Here is a 22802-nt window from a genome sequence, read left to right as displayed (position 1 = left end):
ATTTTTTTATTACTGTTTTTTTGGGAACATGTCAAAACACTTTTAGTAAAATTTTGCTCTCATAATCACAATTTTACTCAACAGTTAGGTTGAATACCAAATAGATTAATGAGTTGTTAGTTATATAAACAAATTCGTTTCTGAAATATGAAAATTTAAAGTTTAGCTTCCAAAAGTGAGAAAAAATGCGATAAATATATTCATCCGTTAACTTTCGTACATTACCGTTAATGAAAGAGTTCATGTAACATATTTAGAAACTAATTTGTCAGCGCTTTACACGTTCAAGGACAAAAATATATATTTACCCAAAATATAATTTAATCTTCATCTTTTTTTTCTTTTTTAATCGTTGCAAGCATATTATTACAATAAGCACTTAAAAATATATAGGAAAATAATCATAAGTTAAAATAAATATAATAATAAGTATAATATTGATTAATAAGCTTAATCTGTCGGTTATTCTGAAATTTTTATTGTGAGAATACTAGATAGTGACAAAATTAAGTTGGATCTATTTTTTTGTAATGATTAACTTAATGACTATGCATTTTTGTTTGAGTTTTATATTTTGAGTAAGGTATTGTCACATTAGGAGTTTCAGAACAATACACAAATTATGCTTATTATTATGTTTGTTCTAATTTATGCTTGGTTTCCTAGTTTTTTAAGTGTTTATTATAATGTTATGCTTACAATGATTAAAAAAGAAAAGATAAAAATTAAATTATATTTTGGATAAATAGTCATTTTCGTCAATACAAGTTATGCAAGGTCAACATATTAATAAGCAATTAAAATTTAGGAAGAAATACAATTTTACTCTTTCAACTGATTTAAAATCGAATGTCAATAATTTATAAAAATAATAATAAGCAATCAAATGTAGAAAGAATTACAATTTTACTCTTTCGCCCATTTTAAAATATAATCACTTAATATTTTTTTTGTGTATGGTAGACTAAATAGTTGACCGAAAAATTTACTGAAGCCAAGATAGTGGTGAAAGGTCGAGGTGGATACATAAAGATTTAGATTTGATCTTATTATTATTATACACAAAATAATAGTAGTTAACAATAACTTTATCTCTTAAGCAAATGGTTATATGTTCAACTCTTGATTATCTGAATAAAAAAAATATTATTAAAAAACTTGTTCATTAAATAAATCTTGATACTGTAAGATATTAGTCTTCAACTAGAAAATATCTTGATTCACCAAAAAAATTATTTAAGTATTTTTTGTGTATTTAAATTCCTCTAAATTAAACTCACCTTTTAATTAACTTTGACCTCGATTAGATCACATGCTATTTTCTTATGTTTTGATACTTACTCAACTTATTATATTTTATACATTACTCTCTTAAAAAAGAATCTCCAAATGTATACCGTGGGAATGGCCGCGTATCTATTTACTTTGAGCATGAATATCCACTTTGATTGAGTTCCGATTTCATCAACTTACTTTCACTTTAGACCAAGACCAATGTTAATGGAGTTTATTAATACATGGTATTAAATCGACGTATTATCACATGAATATAAATTGAATAAAATCCAAGGGTAGACCATGAGATAGACCTAGATGTTATGAGCTATGTCATCTAGTATGAGGTAATAAATATTTATTAACAGTTGTCTACACAAAAAAAAAAAATGAATTCTTTTTCTTTCTCTACAATATTCAAGAGACAATAATTTCGAAACTGCATGGGGCATCTTTGGAGTTATTAATGCTAAGGTCACAACAGAGTTCACATCCAAGCCTCTTCCAAGTCACTCACTGATTAAAGGCTTATTCTGTGATTACATCTGTTGCTATACTGTACATACAAAATACTTATTGCTACTTAAACTTGCAATCCCTGTGAGGCTACGAAAACTTCTTATCATTAGATCAGAGCATTCAAAACTCAATCCCAAATAAGCCATTTTGTCAAATACAAAATAGCAGGACATTGCTCCTCTCTAGTGCAGTCCCCCCCCTTATCCAATGAAGTTTCACAACGTCTAAGAAATGTAAAATTCATCGGTATAGGAAGCCATGCAGTTCAGTATTTTTCTGGTCATAGTCTGGTACTCGAATTCCTGCATGTCCACTGCAGGTGCTTCATATGATATACTCTGGTTTAACAAAATATATCCAATGTATTGAGGGCCTCCAAAAACTGCAGAGAATGACATAAGGTGAAGACACATCGCAGCACAATCATACTCCTCCAGTGTTATTGATGTTCTCCAATGAGATCTGGGCACCAGATCTACCCTCATTTGATGGGCTAGAATGTGATAAAAGAATATAGAACACCCAGAAATGAAGGCAAACAAGATATATCAAAGCCCACAATTTTGCCGTTGAGTTCCTTTTCAGAAAAAGTGCTCCAGTCACAAAAATATAATCTAGTTGTTGAAGCAATGATCCAAGCTGTCTCTTGCCAGAATGAATTCTGGCTTTTAGCATAGGCTTCAACTTTGAATTGGAGAGCTCCCATAATCCTGATTCTAAGTCACTTGATGAAGAGGCAGGATTCATATTTGCTGCACCTGATGCTGACATGTTCTCATCCAGCAATCTTGAGACAGCCTGCTAAGTTGATTATGAAAATTGAAAATCAAGTATATCACAATTTCAAGAATTAGTATCATATTCTCAGTAGAAAGCATACCTCAATTCTGAATACAAGACTTGCCTTCTCAGAAGAGAGTGACTCAACCTGTTGACAAGCAGAATAACGTTTGAATGTTGAATAGGTAGAGGGTCAGAAACACACAAACAAGTCAAGTCCCAATGCTGTATTTGAATGAATTTTGAAATATTTTCTGTTGGACTTTTTTAAACTGATGGATTTTGAAAACTGCATCCAGTTAATTTGTTGCTCATTTTGGTTTTGACTGCACATGATGGATTTTAATCAATCAGCTAATCTGTTCAGTCAGTCACCTGTTGGACTGACTGATCAAACTGGCAGGTCCAGTCTGAATTTTAAAACAGTGATCCATGAGCATTCACACACATTACAACCAACTGGATGTATGAAAGACACACCTTTGCTTGTTTCTGTATTAAATGGTCAGTCATTTGTTGAAGCCTTCGCTTGAGCTCAACTTCAACTTCTGTGGGCTCTTCTATCTCCTTCCTTGTCATTTCAATGTCAGCTTCTAGCTTCCTTGCCTTTGATGTACAAATGCATCAAACAATTTCACAAAGCAAATGGAAATCATATTAACTTTGCATGCACAAAGCAAAACTTAATGAATACATTTAAATCTGTACTAATGCAAACACCAATGATGCCTGTATAAAGAATTTTTTTATCCTTCCAGTAATTGCTTTCTAAAATATAACTTAAAAACAAGGAAAATCCCTATTTAATAGAAAAAGAAAAAGAGAGACATCAAATTTCAGGATAGAACATTCTAGGCAAAATACTAAATCATGAAAAGCATTGCATCTGAAATATCATAGCTCTTCAAGGAAAAAGATGCAAATATAGATCCATTCATAAGTTAATAGTTTAAATCCTCACCTTTTCCTGCAATTGTGCAACTTTATCATTAATTAAAGAGTGCTCTGCTTCGAGAATTTCCCGTTCCAACTCAACACCTTTTGAAGCTAGCTACAACATTAGGATGGATAAACAGATTTTTAGAATATCAATCTAAAAGATAGTGAGCAATGGGGTACGAAGTTTTTTAATCTAAAAGATAGTGAGCATAGAAGTTTAAAAGGGGAATACAGGACCTAACAAAATAAGATACCAGAGACCTCCCTCTTAAAGTCCCCAGCTTGGAAAACTAAACAAAAGAACCCAAAGTATCAATGAACCAGGTTCAGCAAAAAAATCATATAACTTACTTGATTTTGTGAAGCTCCAGTTTGACGAGGATTCGTCATTCTCCTTCTGAGTTCTACAAAAGGTTAAAGGATCAATCTATTAACAGATTAGCTCATTTCAACATAAGTTCAGCTACTCCCGCACACTAAATAAGCGAATTCGCAAAATTGATGAGAAGCATAGCTATCATCAGCCAGAAACTGCAGAAAGACAGTAATACTACATATTCTTTTTCAGAGATATTCTTGGGCAAGAGAAAGGGAAATCTTAGTTGATATGGTTCCAGAAATCCCTATAGCAGCCTAGCACGAATTTGCTTCAACTTCAAAACTAAAATGTCTTTGATCACATACTAGCCGTCTATTCATAATATCTTCAAAACTTGAATATTCCTCAGTCTCTTGCATAATTGAATATGCCCAAATTAATCATTAATTCACTATGTATATGATGTTGAATAAGATTAAACATTATTCTTGTCTGACTATACTACACTTTGTCCATTTTTGTTATAAACTCAGACTAATCTTCAAGGTTAATACATATTTACACTAAAACAAGACAGGTATTAGGTACAAACCGAGGCAGTTAAAAAGTCCCATGAAAAGACACTATTATCTGATGGAGTGAAATAATGTATCAAACAATGTGTCAATAACTTTGCAAAGGTGCATTACCTTCGTGAAACAACTCCTTCGAAGTGATTTGCTGTCTGAGTTCTGCCACCTGTTTAACCTGATAAAAAAAATGTATTTAAGTTAACACACCATAATTTAATATTCTTTCTCTGATATGAGGATGACCCAAGGATGAAGGAAGCATGGGAATTGAAGCAAAACATGCTGTTTGGTTGATTCAATTTCAATATACAGAACTCATTCTAATCCTTCCAAAAGCTTCATTTGTAAACAGAATATCTTTAGGGAATTGATTGGTCCATTCAGTTTAGTTTTTCAGTTTTCAGTTCCAGTAATATTTTGGAGATTTTTCTAGACAACGTCTAACAGGGATAAGGTCTTGAGACACATGGCCCTTATCAGCTTCATTAGACTGCCATACTGGTCATATTAAATTATTAATTATCTTATTAATTTTGTCATTGCTACTCTTAGGAAATCACAAATCATCAAAAAATTAGGATTAAAGTCCAAATCCAAACAAAAGAGAGGTAGTAGCAACCACATTTTTCTATTCAATAATTATTGGTAGCTATTAGCTACAACCTACAAAACTCATTCTATGGACCATGTGAAGTGGAGGGAAGTCACCTAAGAATCTAAATACCTCAACTTCAAGGTTCCACTGCACAGCTGCAAGGGATCTTGCAAGATCAGCATTGGCAGTCTGCAATCAATCCAGACATTTATCAACAAGCTTTTCTACATATATTTGTGGAACAAAAACATTATAAATCGAAGGTGTAGTAAGTTATACTATCATATATTTGGTACAAACAAATGGCTTGAATAAGTTAAATCAACATACCTCCAGTTTAGCTAAACGTGCAAGAACTTCCATTCTAGTATTATTATGTTTCTGCTTTTCTAACTCAACAGCTTCCATTGTTTCCATCGTAGTGCTCTGAAGCTGTGAAGCCTTGAGCAAGGAATAACGAGAATTAGGTAAATAACCAACAGATCATAAACATTAAGTTCCATCCAGAACTGTTCATCTATCCAACAGTTAACTTTAAAGCAATTTCAGCTCATTGCAAGAAATTCCTATACTACGGTAGCATTTGTAGACTTGTAAGAATAGGATAAATAAAACATAAAATATGGTTTCTATTTTATGTTTAGTGCATTTTAAAAACAAAACAGGATGGGACATTAGATTAAAAATAATGGTGCATTTCGATTCCACTAAGAGGGTGAAACCAAGAGGAGAAAAACAGAACATAATCATTTCATTTTGTTATGTATGAAAGCCAAATACTACCTAAGGAATTTGACGTTTTAATTTTTCCACCAAATCACCAACATCAAGCAGGAAAAAATTCCAGAAATTAGTCCTACACTGCCCATACCCTACAGTAGACACCATGTGGAGCGCAACCAGTATACCACAAGTGAAGAAAAAAAACAAGCAAAGATAATGATCAGTTCTTAAATTGTCAAGATGTTACCTCTTGTGCTTGTTGTTTAGCTCGCTCCTCAAGTATTTTCTCTAGACTTTCCTTCTCCCCCTCTAATTTGGCCACTATATTCTCCCGTTCCTTGATAGCATTTATTGCTTTAGCTGCTGCTTTCTCAGCCAGAATCCTTTCCCTCCTCTTTCTCCTTTCCTCCCTCTCATGTTCACTTTCAGAATCAGATGTCGAACCAGAATCTGTATCTGAATCAGAACTTCCATCACTAGCCACAGGAGAACCCCTTTTCAAATCATCAGATATTGAATTAAGCTCATGCCTCCCTAGTACCACACTTCTCAATTGATTGCCGTCAACATCTTCCACAATCTTAGCTTCTTGGTCCTCATCCACCCCCCATGCTGGTAATGTTTCTGCAGCCAAAGTTTTTCCATCTTCCTGCAACAATTCTGGTGGAGAAATGTCCCTATAATTAAAACGGTGCTGGTTTTCTTCATTTCCCTTTTCCTCAACCACAAGCTTCGCAGAACTGTCCTTGTCAGCATACTCCAGCCCTTTACCCCATTTACCATCAATCTTTGATTCAACCACCGAATTCCTCCCCGTCGACGTCAAAGAGGTAGATTCCTTCCCATCATCACAGGCTTTTCCACTCAATTTAACTTCTTTGACAGAGTCCGACTTCTGCAAGGGCCTAGGACCACTGTTACCATTTCTTGGATTCCTTTTTACATCCATCGCCAACAACCCTGAAGACAAACCCTTCTGCTTCCTACTACTATTTCTGCTCAAACCACGTGGTGCAGGTAACCCATTACCGTGGTTGCCCCCAGAAGCAGAAGCTACAGACTGAGTAGGTGTAGGTGCACTTAGGAGTTCAGTCCAATCATCATCTGTTAGGGTAGGGCCAGATTTGGGAGATAGTTTGGGTGCACTTGCTGTAGCTTTAAGCCCATTAAAATTAAGATCACTGCGCAATTTTCCACGATACTCATTGCTCTCCAGTGGCTTCTTCTTCAATTGATCTTTCAGAGACACACCGCTCCCTGATTTGGCGGGAGCATCAATGCTCGGTTCCTCCGACCGAAAACCCTCGTTCTTGCGAAGCGATTCAGCCGCTTGCTGATCGATCTGAACAGTGCGTTACGCAATTGCGATGGAAAAACAAATTAATACGAAGAGAACTAAAATAATTTGAAGCATGCTATAAATTAAAATTACAACTCCTAAGGTTAGGGATTTAGAAAAGGCAATAATAATTAATCAAAAAAAGGGAAAAGAAAATGCAAAGCATTGTTATATTTGGACTTGCCTGGTGGAGAATGCTCTCTGCGGCTTTAAGTTTGGAGGAGATCCAATTCGACATGGTTTCGGAGGAGGAGATGTGAGGGGGCAAAATTGGTCACGAGCTGCAATTAGCGCGTGTATAGAGAAACACAGCGTTTCGAGGAAGTTATGCGCGAGCAGAAGAGGATAATGATTTTCGGAGAGAGAGATTCATGATGAAGAACAAGAGCGCCATGAAAGCTGTGATGTAAGGAAGAAGATGGAGAGTGACATGCGGGTGATGGAAACGTGTTTTGTTGGGCCAATCGATGTTGAGTGAATCACACTGCTTCAGTTTCGGTCCCATGATCTTGCCCTGACAACAACCAAACAACTACCTAACGGGCTTCAACGCTAGGTCTTTTGAGCCCAGAAAGTTACGAAGTCCAATACTAGCCCATGGGCTTCATTTTATTGGCCTTCCATTATTACTATAGTAATTGGAATGGATTTGATAGCCAGTCAAACTAGTGTACTAGATTAAAAAATAAATAAATAAAGTAAAACTAAAATCCCTCGTTCTATCTCTCGGAAAAATTACAATTTATGACCATAACTTTGAAATGTTCAGAAAAAATATCTTATTTCTTATTTTGAATTATTTTATTGACATTATTTTGAATAAACTACATTCACTGTTTAATTGCATAACTTACATCCTTCTTGTACGTCCTTAAAAAAATCAGATGCGTAAGAAAGCATGTATGGTTTTGGTTATTTCATAAATATATTTATGTATTTTATGACTATTATATATTGAAGAAGCAAGTGAATGATTTCATTTCACTTCTCAAGTATGTTTTTCCTTGGCAAAAGAAACTAAATATATATTAATCATTAAATACTTAAAATGAGAGAAAGAAGTTGACCTGAAAAAATCTTTTAACATCATTTAAATTTGTTTCTATATATAATAATAAGTTGATAAATTGATTTCAATCACCATAATTCTATTAGAGAAGTGCTAGTAATAGTATTTTTAATACACTCTTCTAAATACATTATTTACTAATATTAGTTAAAATATATTAGAAATTGAAAATTTTAGTGAGCCCCGATTCATATTTAATGAGTATATCTCTTAATTTTTTAGTTTTTAATAAATTATAATCAATAACAAAGTATATGTTGAAAAATATATTGTTAACTCTTCTTGTTCCATAATTATAGTTCTATTAATATTTTAGTACGAACTGTATTTTTTATTTATTTCTAGTAATTGAAGAGTTTTACTACCCATTCCATTTTTACCTTAAAATGATGCGACCTTCTACAAATTGAAGAGTCCATGTGTGATCGGCGAAGCATAAAGGCAAAAATCGATTCTAGATTTCCTTCATTTTTTTAATTGTGCGTGAGTGCGCTATTGATTTGTCTGAAAAAACATTTTTACTATAAAAAGTGTTTGTTTTACTACCCTTTTACTATAATTTTGTGTCGTTTTGATCATTACTTGGATTAGTGTAAAATTATAATTCGATTTGTCTAAACTTAAATTATGGTTTATTGGGTAAAAAATTATTTTGAAATTCAAAAGCACGTTATCATAAATTTATAATCTAACAGGTGGGTGTCTTGACGTAACAAATGGTTTTCTATAAAAAAAAAAAATTAATGTAGCACAATTAATAATTAAACTGATAATCTACCAGCAAAGCATTAAAAAAATCCATTATGATATAAAATCAACATTTACATTCTACCAAGAAGTCACCACTTGTGTATAATTTAAAAATTAACTCCATCTTCACCATGTAATGAAGAAATAAGAAGAAAAAATTGTAAAGGGGAAGTGGAGAAAATAGGAAGAATGAATTTTACTGGCAAAAATAAAAAAAACTTTCCCCTGGAAATCCCTCATCTTGAACAGCAAGTACTAGTTTGTTTAGTTGCAGTCACTTCATCAGCTATATGGATCTCTTTCCCATTCAAAAGATTAATCGGTTGCTCCTCCATTTTGGCTGCCAAATTTTTCTGGCTTGTCATGTCATAAATCCTTGTGATCATTTGTAAGAACACTTCCTCAACATTCAGATTCTTTAAAGCAGAGGTTTCCATGAAGCATAACCCTTCTGTTTCCGCAAACCCTTTTCCTTCTTCTTTCTCAACTTCTCTTGATTCATCAAGATCACATTTGTTTCCCACCAGAACAACCACCATGTCTTCACCTCCAAACTCCCTTAGCTCCAGTAGCCATTTGCTCACATTCTCATAACTTGATCTCATGCTTATGTCATACACTAGCATTGCCCCTAAGGCTCCTCTGTAGTATGAACTCGTGATTGCTCTAAACCTGCCACAAAATTATATCCATGCTTTTTAGAGTGAATTAAATTTATAATTATGGATCAAAACTTGAAATTAAACTCTTTAGTGGGGGCACAACATTCTTCCATTCTTTGGTAAAATTCAAACTAAATATGAGATAGGGAAGGAATTATATGTTTTTGGATAAAAGTAGAGTTTAACTTTAGTGACATGAGTTTTAAAATAATTATTATTATTATAAAAATGAACAAACTTGCCATCATGATAATTGGGATTGAATTACATTACATATACAAAATACACGTTACTGTATCACATTCACATGTGCACTTTGCGTCACTGGATGCCCATGCAATATTTTGCCATGTAAATGAAGAAATTGGGTGTTTGCAGAACTGTCACATGAGTTTCTTATACATCACCCTAGCTTACGTAAAAATGTAGTTTTATGCCGAAGGCATTGATAGCTCACGTAAATAAGGCAAATATGTATCTCCTTGGAGTGCCTAACAATTTTTTTAGAAAAATAAAAACAGTACACTCTTTAATATATTTTTTTATTATAAATTTTGAAGATCCCACAATTCATTTAATAACTCTCTCTTCCTTCTTACTTTTCAATAAATAGAGTGTGGGTTAAAAAGAGTGCATTGTTAGTATTTTTCATTTTTTTTTATAATTAGAAAGAATAAATTGTTTGATTATGTGAAATCTTCAGCACCTGACGTTCATTGATTGCCAATCTACCTTTCTCTCAATCACTATGTTTCTTTCTTTAACACAAGCTGAACAAGTCCACGTCCTGGACCCGCCTCGCCTGGTAGTTACGCTATTTAGATTGCATTGCATGATGAAACAAATAAAGGAAAAAAGAAAACTTGGTTTCTACACTTAGCCAAACCTATGGAGTGACCCATACTTTTTGAACTCATTTTTCATTCACATCATTAAAATCAATTAATGGAATGCGTACGGTGACATGTGTTCACTATTCAACTCCGCTACATAATAGATCTGCCTTCCTTCAGCTAGGGTGTGCGGGGATTTTCTACTTAATTTTCTCATGATGAAAAAAGCTCAACCCAAAGGCAAAAATAGTATTAGTAATTAATATCCTTTTTATGGGATGGGAAACAAAAGCACTTCTCGGGAGAGAATAAAAGGAGGAAATTACGGCGAGGTGGCAATAAAGCACCTACCTTGGAGGGAGGATACATTTTGGATTTTTTAATGATACAAATGCAGCTAGTTTTCGTTTTCGTGAACAAGTTTCTGTACCAAATCACAAATCAAAATCCAAGCATGGAATTCAATCATGATAATCTTAGTGTCTTCCGGGTCCCACTGAATGAATTTTAATAATACTTTTCTAATTTCATTCCCACTGAATGAATTTTAATAATACTTTTCTAATTTCATTCCCACTGAATTTGTTTTTTAATTATCAAATCTATGAGATCATCACGGATGAACAGTGCAGTTTATAGAATGCTAATATATTTTTCCTCCCTCACTATATGTTTTTCTTTATTTTGGCCAATAAACAAGAGCAAACACAGGAACTATTCTTTTCTTTTCTTTTTTTATGAACACAACAGAACTATTCTTGCTTAGTTAACAAAACTACAGCTAAAAGTGGGACAACATGTTTGTGCAGATTAGATAAGGGAAGAAAATCAAAACAGAACTGAGAAAAGTCTATTTTAAGTCAAATGAGCTGAATTCATAATAAAATCTTCTAGATTAAGCAAACCACTGGACACCCACTTAGAAACTGAAACCCCAGTTTGAAAAGCAGGTCCTATGGTGCAACTGAATTCTGATCTGCAAACTCAAAAGAATATTCTATAAATTAACCTTATTCTGAGCTAATGAATCTAGTGCAAACAAAATGAGCATCATCAAAACATTAAAAGTAAAATAAATAACAAACGACCAGAGACTAACAATACCAAGGAAGAATTGAACAAACAAGAGAAAAAGGAATAAATAAATAAATAAATAAAAGTTGAAAGTGATGAGACAAAAAAGAGTCATTCATTGGAAGTGATGAAAAGAAAAAGAGAGGAATAACGAGTTAAAAACCTTTCTTGGCCGGCAGTGTCCCATATTTGAGCTTTGATGAGTTTGTCTCCAACCCTGATGTTCCGGTAAGCGAATTCAACTCCTATGGTGGGTTTGGAATCCAAGCGGAATTCATCTTTTGCAAACCTTGAGAGCATATTTGATTTCCCAACTCCAGAGTCTCCGATCAAAACAGCCTTGAAGAGATAATCACACTCTTCATCAAATGCATCAGCCATAAATATCACCCTTTATTTATTAATCTCAAGATCCTCTACCTTCACCACTAAACTCTAAAGCCTTTTTTTTTCTTCCTAATACCCGGACAGAAGAAATTCAAAGACTAGTGAGGAGGAGAAAAAACTTAACGATAAAGAAAATGCTGATCATGAGCTATTCGGGCAAGGAAGAGAGTAAAAATAGGGTGCAAGGTCATGATCATATTTATAGTGTTGGAAATTATATAAGATTGTAAAACAAAGGGGCCACTATACGCTACACAATTCTTTAATTGGTATTATTTTTGGAGGGTGTTGAGTATTTACATGTGAAACCATTGAAAAAAGACATTATGAGTAATAATCCTTTATGTTGTCCAGACCTATGGATATCATTAATCTAGTGGAAAAGCCAGCCATGGTATCCCTCCATCTTCAAAGAAGGTCCAATGGTGTTGTTCCACCTGTCCCCATCAAGTTTTTCAACGTGAAAGTTGGCGCTTTCATGCTTATGTGGCCTTTCAGGATTGGCAAACACTATTTTGTGCACATCACTCAACAGATTGGTTATCGAATTAAGGTAGTTACAAAATTGCACAGGGTAATGATTCCGAATTATATATCTCCTCTTTGGAAAATATAATTTTACAAGTGATGATCATAGATGTTTGTGGTTAGGTACCATTGTAATGATCAAGTTAAAAAGGGATTTGGAAAGAAAAAAGAAAAAAAGAAAGATCTGGCTTTGTACAACAGGTAATTACTGAAGAGGACTTGATTACTCTTCTTACATTATTTTAAGGGCTCATTATCCAGAAAAAGACTTCTTGAGTTTGGGCTCATTTTGATAGGTATTGGATTTGGAGGTAACATTGCACCCAAGTATAATTCTTCTTTTGACACACTTCCTTTATATGAAGTCATGTAGTTGAGGGGGAGGGAGACAGAGACTAGGCCAAGAATAGGATCAATTCACATCCAATTACAATTAAATCTCATTATTTTATTTTATCCCTATGCCCAACTTTTGAAGACGATCACTCTCAGCAAGTTCTTCCCATTACTTGGACCCGTGTATTCACAGTGATTAAAATTGAATAGTGTTGTTGATTCGTTCACTACGCACAAATCCTAAAGATTTTTTTTTCTTTTTTTATAAATCTCCTAATTTATCTGTACTCTTTAACACAAAAATTAATTATCGACCTTTCTTACCTTTACCATAGTTGACGGTAGTGATCGTCACCTAAGTATCAACTTGGAACTTCTAACTATGAGTATGATTTTAAAAACAGACCAACTTCATATCACATTTTAATTCAAATTACTTATTCCTCAGTTTGTTAGTTAACTACTAGTATTTTTTCTTAAGATTGTAAAAGACGTTTTACAGGAAATAAATAATAACAAGTTTTTTTCCTCAAAATCTGTTTAGTTTTGTTCATATGAGTAGTTTAAAAAAAATATATCAATTTAAAACAAATTTAATGTTCTCAATTAAATTAATTAAAATTGTTAATCCTAATGAATCAATTAACCAGATCTTATAATAAAGACAGGAAAGTATCATATAAGCAATCAGACTATACTTTTTTATATCTCAACTATTATTAAAAAAAATGAGAAGACGAAAATACAATAACCTCAAAAAAATTCTATATAAAAACAGCACCACAAATATCTATAAAACTTTATTAAAAATTTGTCCTATATTTTAATTTATCGCGTAGTTGGTCATATACAACTGTTTTGAAATATCATATTAATTTTGCATAATTATTTCGTCTTCCCGTGAATCAGGATTATAAATTAGGGTTTCAAAATTAAAATATTTTTTGAATTATGTATCCATTACAAAAAAATTTATGGAAAATAATTAATCAACATGTCAATCTTTAAATAAATGACAACGATCGTGTTAACCATTAATAATAAATGATAAATATAACCAACAATTAATGATATTGCTTAATTTTTAAATTCCATATTAAACATAATACATAAAATTTTTTATCTAAATTTAATTAGAACACATTCATAGTATAAAATATTTTTATACTTTCATCCAATCATTAATAATCATGTATATTCAGCATTGTTTATTTTCAGAATAATTACTTTAAAATTTATATTTAATATATTTATTTTAATTGATTAACATTGTAATTTTTTTATATTAACAATATATAAAAAAACAAATTCTTTTTAAATTATCATAATTACAATATATGTGATATAATTTAATTAATGATGCACATATGATAAGTTATTTTACATAAAATTTGATTCATATGCATTAATAGGGATGGTACAAAATATTTTATATTGTGATTGCATAATGAGTCATGATGAGATAATTGTATATAATTTTTTATACTGTTAGTATATAGATGAGTGGTTGATTTAATTTTTATGGGTAAAAATCAAATATATATAAAGAGTTTACAACAACTTATATATCTTGTTCAACCAATCGTATTTGAATGATTAAAAATATTTGAATGCACATCAGATCATATTTAAAATGGTTAATCTTAAATATTTAATTCAAATATACTCATAAAGTTATAATGTAAATATTTTTTATATTATCCTTGAATCATCATTAAATTGATTATACAAGGAAATCACATAGGAATGATGTGTTTGGGAACTTGTTTGATGCGTACCCTCCTCCCAAAAATCACCTCAAGTGATGTAAGTGACACAAAAAGTAACTTTTTTTTTTTGCATATATATGGTTTTGTGTTTTATGTAAGCAACAACAATGATGATATTGATAATGGTGACGCCACTGTATTGGCGGTGAAGGCGACAAAAATAAGGTGGTGGAATAATGGAGGTGATAGTGGTGAATGTTGGTAGTAGTGGAGACAATAACAACAAGGTGTGGTGACTGTGGTGGTGACCATGACAATAACAATAAATGAGGGATGATGGTAGTGATAATTATAATGGTATAATAATAGTGGTTAGAAGGTTTTTTTTGGTAAATACACATTTTCTCGTATTTTTTTCAATCTACACTACTTTGCAAATTAATCTCTAATATACCCTACTTGGGACTTTCTCTATTTTTTTAAATTTAAAATATTACAAAATATAAATATTATATTATATAATTTTTTAATTAGTTTTAAAATTACTTATTTATTAAATTAAATTTATAATTTTGTTTTTTATTTTTTTTAAATGATATTATTAAATATAATTATTTTTGTTTTATTATTTAATTTACTTAACATATTTTTTAGGTAAATATTTTTATTTAAAATCTTAATTTTCTAATATAATTAGTTTGTTTATGTCATTAGATTTAATTAAAAATGAGAAAACTTTTTGTTTAACAACTTATTTATAGAAGAACATTATATTGGATTATCAATAAAATACTTAAACAATTACACTTGATTAAGGAAAAACTTAATAGAAATATGTTAGGACAATTGTTTTTGTTATGACTATGTTGCTGGCAAATTTCACATTTTTTTTTATTTTTCCGTTCATTTTCTTCTTCGTCCATCTCAGTAGAAATGCGAGTTGAAACGAGTAATCTGGTTCATATTCTTGCCACATGGACTTAGATGCCAGATAAAAGAATTGCTAATTAAATATCTTTAAAGATATTTTTAATATATGTTTATTATAAAAAACAACTTATATTTAGTGGTTATTAGTATCTTTTGGATATTTTAATCTTTTATTTTAATATCTGCAAGTCATAAATAATAAAAATATCAATTTTTATCACTTAAGCAAAAGATAACTGCTAAATAAATATTTTTAAAGATATTTTCAATATAACAGCTACTACTCTTTGAAATTTTATGTTTATTGTATAAGAGATGTATCAATTATTTTTTTACTATATTTTTTAGTTTATTTTAATACTACTAACTAATTTTCTTATTTTTTGAATTAACGAACATAACAAAAAAGATATCAACAGTACATAAATTTAATTACAAAAAATACAAAGTACATACAAAGTAACTAAAAAATTGTACTCTAATTTTATCCAATTTTTTATTTTTCTTTATATATATATTTTTTATTTTAAAAAAATAAAAAACAAAACTATAAAATTTAATTTAATAAATAAGTAATTTTAAAACTAATTAAATAAATTATATAATATAATATTTATATTTTATAATATTTTAAGTTAAGAAAAACAAAAAGGAAAGACAAAGTCTCAAGTAATATATATTGAAAATTAAATTAAAAAGTAGTGTGATTAGAAAAAAGTAAAAGAGAGGATGTGTATTTAGGGGAAAAAAACAGTTGTTAGAATATGTTTTTTAAAATTAAAAATTAAATTCATAATTTTTTTTACTTAATTTTAATAATGAATGTAAAATTATTTTAAAAATCAATTTAGTTCTATTTTGATAAATGTATTTTATTTTGAAAATTATATTTAAAAATCAAATATCAGATACCGAACATAACCTTATTTATCATTTTTCAGTTTCACATGACGATACATGTTTCTCACGTAGCGAATGGCGATAGCTATACGTTTCAAAATCCGATTGGCTGTTTTAGAAAAGCGCTCAATAATTGTATTCCACTTATGGCAATGGAAATTCAGACTAACATAGCGAATACGCTGCAAGCTTCTATATTTTGGAGTTTTATAGCTGTCAATAATGTTGCATGAAATTTTTAAAATATATCTTGCCAAATTGCCCACGTAATGCACGGTTTTTTCTTCTTCTTCTTCCTATTTTAAGTTTTATCGTGTGTTTTTTTTTTTGTCAGCAGTTTTTATTGCGTGTTTGACTATACTTTCCAGATTTATTGTTTCAATATATATTTATTAGTAATTTAGTACTATTATTTATTTATACTTGCAGCATGTCTTGTAATTAAGTTATTTGATTTATTGATATTTTAAACTAGTAAAATAAGAATTAAAAAACACAAGAATATAATAATATGATTATACTCCCTTCACTATTTAGAGAAAATAAATAAGTGAATAATTGAAAATAAATATAGCAATAGCATAATGATTATTGCAAATGCTGATGAACACAAACTTGCGAAGGAATTCTTTTGTCAAAATTAAAGATTAAGTGTATTTTAATGAGAGTTTATTTTTTATGCATTAGTGTAAATTTTTTATACTATCAAGTGGTAATAAAAAATAATTAAAGTTTCGAATTTTAAAGTAAATGCTATAATAGTCAGCAAAACCATCTATATTTCAACTTGTAATTGAAATTCAAACAAAAAATTTGTAATTGAATGGAATTATAAAAAAATTAACATTGTTATTGCATTATAATTAAATTCTTTTTAAGACATATAATAGAATTTTTATCATTTTTTGGTACTGTAGAGTTTTTTTTTTATCATTTATTAATAAACGTGATTAATGTTATATTTTTCAAAACTCGACTACATATTTTAAATAAATACAAAAAAAATATTTTAACCTTAAAAATAAATGCAAAAATATTGCAAAGTACTAAAATTTTGACTTTGTTAATATTGTCTTTAGGATAATAATTAAGAAATTAAAAATGATTTCTTTAATAAAATACATAACATTTGATATTAATAACATTTTTATTATAATTGTAATAAATATTATATTTTTATTAACTTCTTAATCAGTTTACTTGAAAAATGAGAATTTTTTAACTGAGTTTCTTAAGTTATTTTTTTATGATTATAGAGTGTCATTATAAAAAATCTATACATAATTTTATTTTAATGATAAAAAACTCTAAGACATTCGTATTTTTATATTTTTAATTTATTTTTAAGAGACTCCTTTTATCATTGTTCTAATGAAAAATAAATAATTCTTTTTAAGAAATTCTATTGGGATACCCTTACCAAAATGAGAAAATATTATCCGTGAATCATGATTAAAGAGATCAGCGTACGCAATGAGCAATTTGTGTTCCAAATCCATTCTCACGTCACGGCACGGCACAGCAGCATTCAACCTTGTACTCAAATCCAAGTAACGATCATTACAGACAGTTACCACCTTAACATGCAATATCATCTCTGTCTAAAGCAAAAGCTGCCATTTCTCACTCTCTCAGTCCATCATATTCGCCCATTCGGGTGTAACAGATAGATAAAAAAAGGTATTTTGGTAAAAGGGAGGAGGAGGAGGAGAAAAAATTATTCGTCCAAGTTTCAAGTAATCATGCAGATAAAATAATGAATGGGAAAAGAAATTTTACTACAAGTGATTAGTAATGTTGACTAATAGTTAGATTATCGACGGAGAATACTCGTTAACAAATTTGATGATATTGGGAAAGAAACCGAAAAGTAAACAAGGGGAAAAATAAAAATAAAAGTTAATAGAAAAGGGAACGCAGTGCTGGATTGAGTCAAAGGGGCGAAGAAAGAGTGAAGCAGTAAATCTATGATCTAGCTATCTACATGGGTGGTGGAGGAACACTCGTGGAAGGGATTCGACGCTTGTTTCAACGACGCGCTTCTTCTTCTTCTTCTTCTGACCATCACGACCACAACAATGTCAATGCCAATAATAGTCTCGTCTTAGTGAGAGATTTGCGCGCGCAATTGGCTTCAATTCCAAACACGCTTCACCCCGATTCCGATTCCGATTTCGATTTCGATTTCTCTACCTTGAAGCCCATCAAAGTTCCCTCACAAATCCCCTTCAGACCCTCTTCCATGGATCATCACAAAAAGGTTCTTCTTTTTCTTTTCTTCTCATCGCCCCATCTCCGGTTTGCTTTTTTTTAATGCGATCTGTTTCTATTATCTTTTTGTTTTATTTTTTCGCTTATTCGCTACTGCTCAAGTTTCGTTTTTTTCCACACCCACGTCTTTATCTTTTTCTGTGATTATTTTATCGTTTACCGGGTCGATTTGGTTCTATCCTTGTTTTTCTCTCTCTAAAACAAGACGCCAAAGCATTACCTGATGCACAGGAGATGAGGAATAGTCTGCCATGATTTTGATTAATTCCTTTCCCAGGCACTTTTCTTCATATACTGAGGAATCAAGGTTTGAATTTCGGCATAGATGTGTCAATGTCTTATAATGTCATTGCCTTTGAAGGTTGAAACCTGTTACTGTGACACACCAAAAGAAAAAAGCTCTATGGTGTGTGTTCTGATATGATATATGGCATGTTGTGAGATGAAGTACCGAATTGAATGTCATTGCCAGTTTATGTAAATTTGATACATTGTGTTCTTTGTTGATGGATTTTATGCTGAATAGAGATTGTAGTAGGTCACAAGAAGAGATCCAATGAAGTTATAGTCTTCAAATTATGTTTCTAATGGTTTCTGGTGATCAAGCAGGGTGCACCAGAGACAGAGTTTTTTACCGAGTATGGAGAGGCAAGTCAATATCAGATCCAAGAGGTTGTTGGAAAAGGAAGTTATGGTGTTGTGGGTTCTGCCATTGATACTCACACAGGTGAAAAGGTTGCAATCAAGAAAATCAATGATGTTTTTGAGCATGTATCTGATGCCACGCGGATCCTTAGAGAAATTAAGCTCTTGCGGTTGCTTAGGCATCCTGATATCGTGGAAATTAAGCATATTATGCTTCCTCCTTCACGGAGAGAGTTCAGGGATATCTATGTTGTGTTTGAGTTGATGGAATCTGACCTCCATCAAGTAATCAAGGCAAATGACGATCTTACTCCTGAGCACCATCAGTTTTTCTTGTACCAACTTCTTAGGGGCCTGAAATATATACATACAGGTATTGTATCCTTATTATGACAAGGTCCTTCCTTGACTTTTTTAGATAGTGATATTAAACTAGTATATCATTTTTCTTGCAGCAAATGTGTTTCATCGTGATTTGAAGCCAAAAAACATTCTTGCTAACGCTGATTGCAAACTAAAAATATGTGATTTTGGGCTTGCTCGAGTTTCATTTAATGATGCTCCATCAGCTATATTCTGGACTGTGAGTGCACCATTGTGTGACCATGTTGAACGGTTACATTTATCAATTATGTTCTGACTTTTATGCTTTTGAGTGGGAAATTGCAAATTGCCATCTAGGTTTCTCCCTAAACCTGTTGCTGACTTATTTTATCTACTTTGAATAAGGACTATGTTGCAACTCGGTGGTACCGTGCACCTGAATTATGTGGTTCTTTTTTCTCAAAAGTAAGCTTCTTTTCTTTTAACATATTTTCTTGGGTTCTATATAATATAAGCAATTGAACATGCTTGATATATTGAATTATGCATGCAATTTTAAATTTATTTCCTTTTTGCAGTACACCCCTGCAATTGATATTTGGAGCATTGGGTGCATATTTGCAGAAATGCTCACTGGGAAGCCATTGTTTCCTGGGAAAAATGTTGTGCACCAATTGGATCTCATGACTGATTTGCTTGGGACTCCTCCTCCTGAGTCCATTGCAAGGGTTAGTATATCAAAATCTAATTTGAAGTTTTCTGAAATCAATTGTGCAGGCTTGTGACATGGTATAATGGGAGTAATTCTAAATTTCCAATGTTCCTTTTTTTAAAAATTCTTCCTGTGTTATGTTTTCAATATACACCTTATGGTTTATTGTTATCTATACCATATCCTCTAGTGGATAAATTCTGAATCTTAATTTTACAGATTCGAAATGAAAAGGCTAAAAGGTATCTTAATAGCATGAGGAAAAAACAACCAATTCCATTCTCCCAAAAATTTCCAAATGCAGATCCATTGGCTCTTCGTTTGCTGGAGCGCCTACTTGCATTTGATCCAAAAGATCGTCCATCAGCTGAAGAGGTTAATCTCCTATCACCTATATATAATTTCATTGATAATTACCTAAGAGTATATTTCATTATTTCTGTCATGTTTGTGATATCAGGCATTATCTGATCCTTACTTCACTGGCTTGGCGAACATGGACCGTGAACCATCCACTCAACCCATTTCAAAACTTGAGTTTGAATTTGAGAGAAGGAAATTGACCAAAGATGATGTTAGAGAGTTGATTTATCGAGAGGTGTGATCATAGTACATTTATGTTGTTCCTGCTTCAATTTATTGTCTTCTTTGTCCTGTGGTAAGAATTATGTAAATATTTCAAGTGAACAGATTTTGGAGTATCATCCCCAGATGCTCCAGGAGTATCTTCGTGGTGGAGATCAAACTAGCTTCATGTATCCAAGGTAATACATAATTTTATAACTGTTAACAGGAACTTGCTTCGATTTATTGCTGTTGCCCTGAGACTATGTTGATTTTGTTTTTTTTAATTTTTGTTTTGCAAATATCTATACAGAACTAGAACCTCTCTTAGCAAAACATAGTCATGCTTATTTTACTTGCCATACTTTTAAAATCTTAATTTCTTATGAATATAAATTTTGTTGATGCTATTCTTTATAGAGTTAAAATTCTGTCTCAATACAAAATTCCTAATGGCTAATTTTCTTTTCTGTATTCCGCATGTCATCTAAGAACTCTAACATGTTATTGGTTGTCAATTCTATATTATCTTTTTGCGTAGTGGGGTTGATCGGTTCAAGCGACAGTTTGCACATCTTGAGGAGCATTATGGCAAAGGTGAACGAAGCACTCCACCATTGCAGAGACAGCATGCCTCCTTACCTAGGCAAGTGTTGGTTCTACATTTGGTTCAAACTTGATTAACTTCAAAAATTGGATTGCCAACTTGCACATTAAACAGCCCTAGTCTTTTTCTCTAGAAGATTTAATTTGTTTTATACTTTACTATTATTCTCTTGGATTTTAAACATCCATCCAGATTATTAATGTCTATTCAAAGATGAATTTCGCAGACAAGCCTGCTAACCTTTTCTGTGGTAGTGAGTCATACGCATTTGACTAATGCAATTTCACTTTTTGCAGAGAGCGAGTTTGTGCTCCCAAGGATGAAAGTAAACAAAACAACGATTCTGAAAAGCCAAGTGGATCAAATCTTCAGCAGAGTCCTCCAGGTTCTGATGAGACAGGTGCTCAAAATGGAACCTCCAAACCAAACTACAGTGCACGTAGCTTGTTGAAGAGTGCCAGCATTAGTGCTTCCAAGTGTGTAGTTTTGAAACAAAATAAAGATCCAGAGGTAGCTAACTCTATCTTTTCAAGTGCATGGCTATTTGCTGAGAGAAGTTATTATATGGTCAAGGTCATGTGATCCCGACCAATCTCTAGTAACCCACGTAATCACAATTTTCAATTTATAAAAGTGTTAATAATGCGTCACATAAAAAAAGGTGGGAACCACATGGTCTAAGACCATGAAATAATTTCTCCTTGGCTGGAGGTTTTGAAATAATGAGAATATCCAATAATTGGTTGCAATATGTGTTGTCAATATTCATGTCACGTTTTTTTTTTGCTTTAGCAAGAGCCAATTACGGAGGTAAATGATGAGGCAGTGGATGGAGTGACAGGTGAGATTGCTGCCCTCCATGCTTGATTATAACTTTGGTGGTTTGAAGCACTACATGCAAATCCTCCTCGTTGTTAGTGCTAGGACTCATTTAGTCATGAACTGCCATCTTGTATTACTGTTGTAATTATTTATTTTGTGTACGGAAATGCAATGTATACTAGTCACATTTTATTATGAAACTAAAAAGGAGACAATGTTAGCAAAACATGCTCTTCCCCTGTCGTTGGAGGCCTCAGATACAACGCATTCGACTCCGCTAAGAAACTGCAGGTTGTGCAGTTGTGGGTTTATTAAATTTTATTTTATTTTAAAATATTAATTGTTATGCAATAAATTGAATGATTGGGATTCATGCAGTTCTCTGAGTAACTCTAGAGGATCGAAATCCGTTGATTCTCAAGAAAGATTAAGTTGTTGAGAGCTGAGACTTTATGTCCTTTTTAATTACAATTAAGTTATTTCATAGTAGGACAAAATTTCTCCCGAATTTTCAATAAAAACGAGTTATTTGTCAATTTACGTGAGAGTCAGAGTGGATCAAAGATGATCAACATAATTATTTAGGCCTATTGTACTTTCTTTCTTTTTTTGGTGGAG

The 22802-nt window shown here is 31.8% G+C and overlaps 3 protein-coding genes across 4 annotated transcripts; 1 reads left to right on the top strand and 2 right to left on the bottom strand.

Moving 5' to 3' along the window:
• Positions 1-1706: 1706 nt before the first annotated feature.
• LOC100803473 (golgin candidate 2) lies at positions 1707-7635 on the bottom strand. 2 transcript variants are annotated; one of them, XM_006580340.4, is made up of 10 exons: positions 7246-7635; positions 5970-7064; positions 5330-5440; positions 5129-5188; positions 4522-4579; positions 3865-3917; positions 3536-3625; positions 3055-3180; positions 2675-2722; positions 1707-2595 (listed from the first exon to the last, which is right to left on the bottom strand). In XM_006580340.4, exons 1-10 carry the CDS (start codon positions 7297-7299, stop codon positions 2218-2220), a joined length of 2073 nt encoding a protein of 690 aa, XP_006580403.1. In that variant the 5' UTR covers positions 7300-7635; the 3' UTR covers positions 1707-2217. The 2 variants fall into 2 exon arrangements, with proteins under 2 accessions (XP_006580403.1, XP_003524345.1); XM_003524297.5 differs by having other exon boundaries at positions 1707-2592.
• Positions 7636-8895: 1260 nt separating this feature from the next.
• Positions 8896-12150, bottom strand: LOC100781746 (ras-related protein RABA6b). Its single transcript, XM_003525150.5, has 2 exons — positions 11613-12150; positions 8896-9552 (listed from the first exon to the last, which is right to left on the bottom strand). Exons 1-2 carry the CDS (start codon positions 11828-11830, stop codon positions 9117-9119), a joined length of 654 nt encoding a protein of 217 aa, XP_003525198.1. The 5' UTR covers positions 11831-12150; the 3' UTR covers positions 8896-9116.
• Positions 12151-17728: 5578 nt separating this feature from the next.
• Positions 17729-22561, top strand: LOC100780831 (mitogen-activated protein kinase 9). Its single transcript, XM_006580341.4, has 11 exons — positions 17729-18499; positions 19120-19528; positions 19611-19738; positions 19885-19944; positions 20058-20207; positions 20411-20566; positions 20652-20789; positions 20882-20955; positions 21297-21401; positions 21659-21872; positions 22155-22561. Exons 1-11 carry the CDS (start codon positions 18224-18226, stop codon positions 22227-22229), a joined length of 1785 nt encoding a protein of 594 aa, XP_006580404.1. The 5' UTR covers positions 17729-18223; the 3' UTR covers positions 22230-22561.
• Positions 22562-22802: the final 241 nt, after the last annotated feature.

Source organism: Glycine max, chromosome 5, assembly GCF_000004515.6.
Source record: "Glycine max cultivar Williams 82 chromosome 5, Glycine_max_v4.0, whole genome shotgun sequence".
In the NCBI taxonomy this organism is placed as follows: Eukaryota; Viridiplantae; Streptophyta; class Magnoliopsida; order Fabales; family Fabaceae; genus Glycine; species Glycine max.
This window is presented reverse-complemented; position numbering and strand designations above follow the sequence as displayed.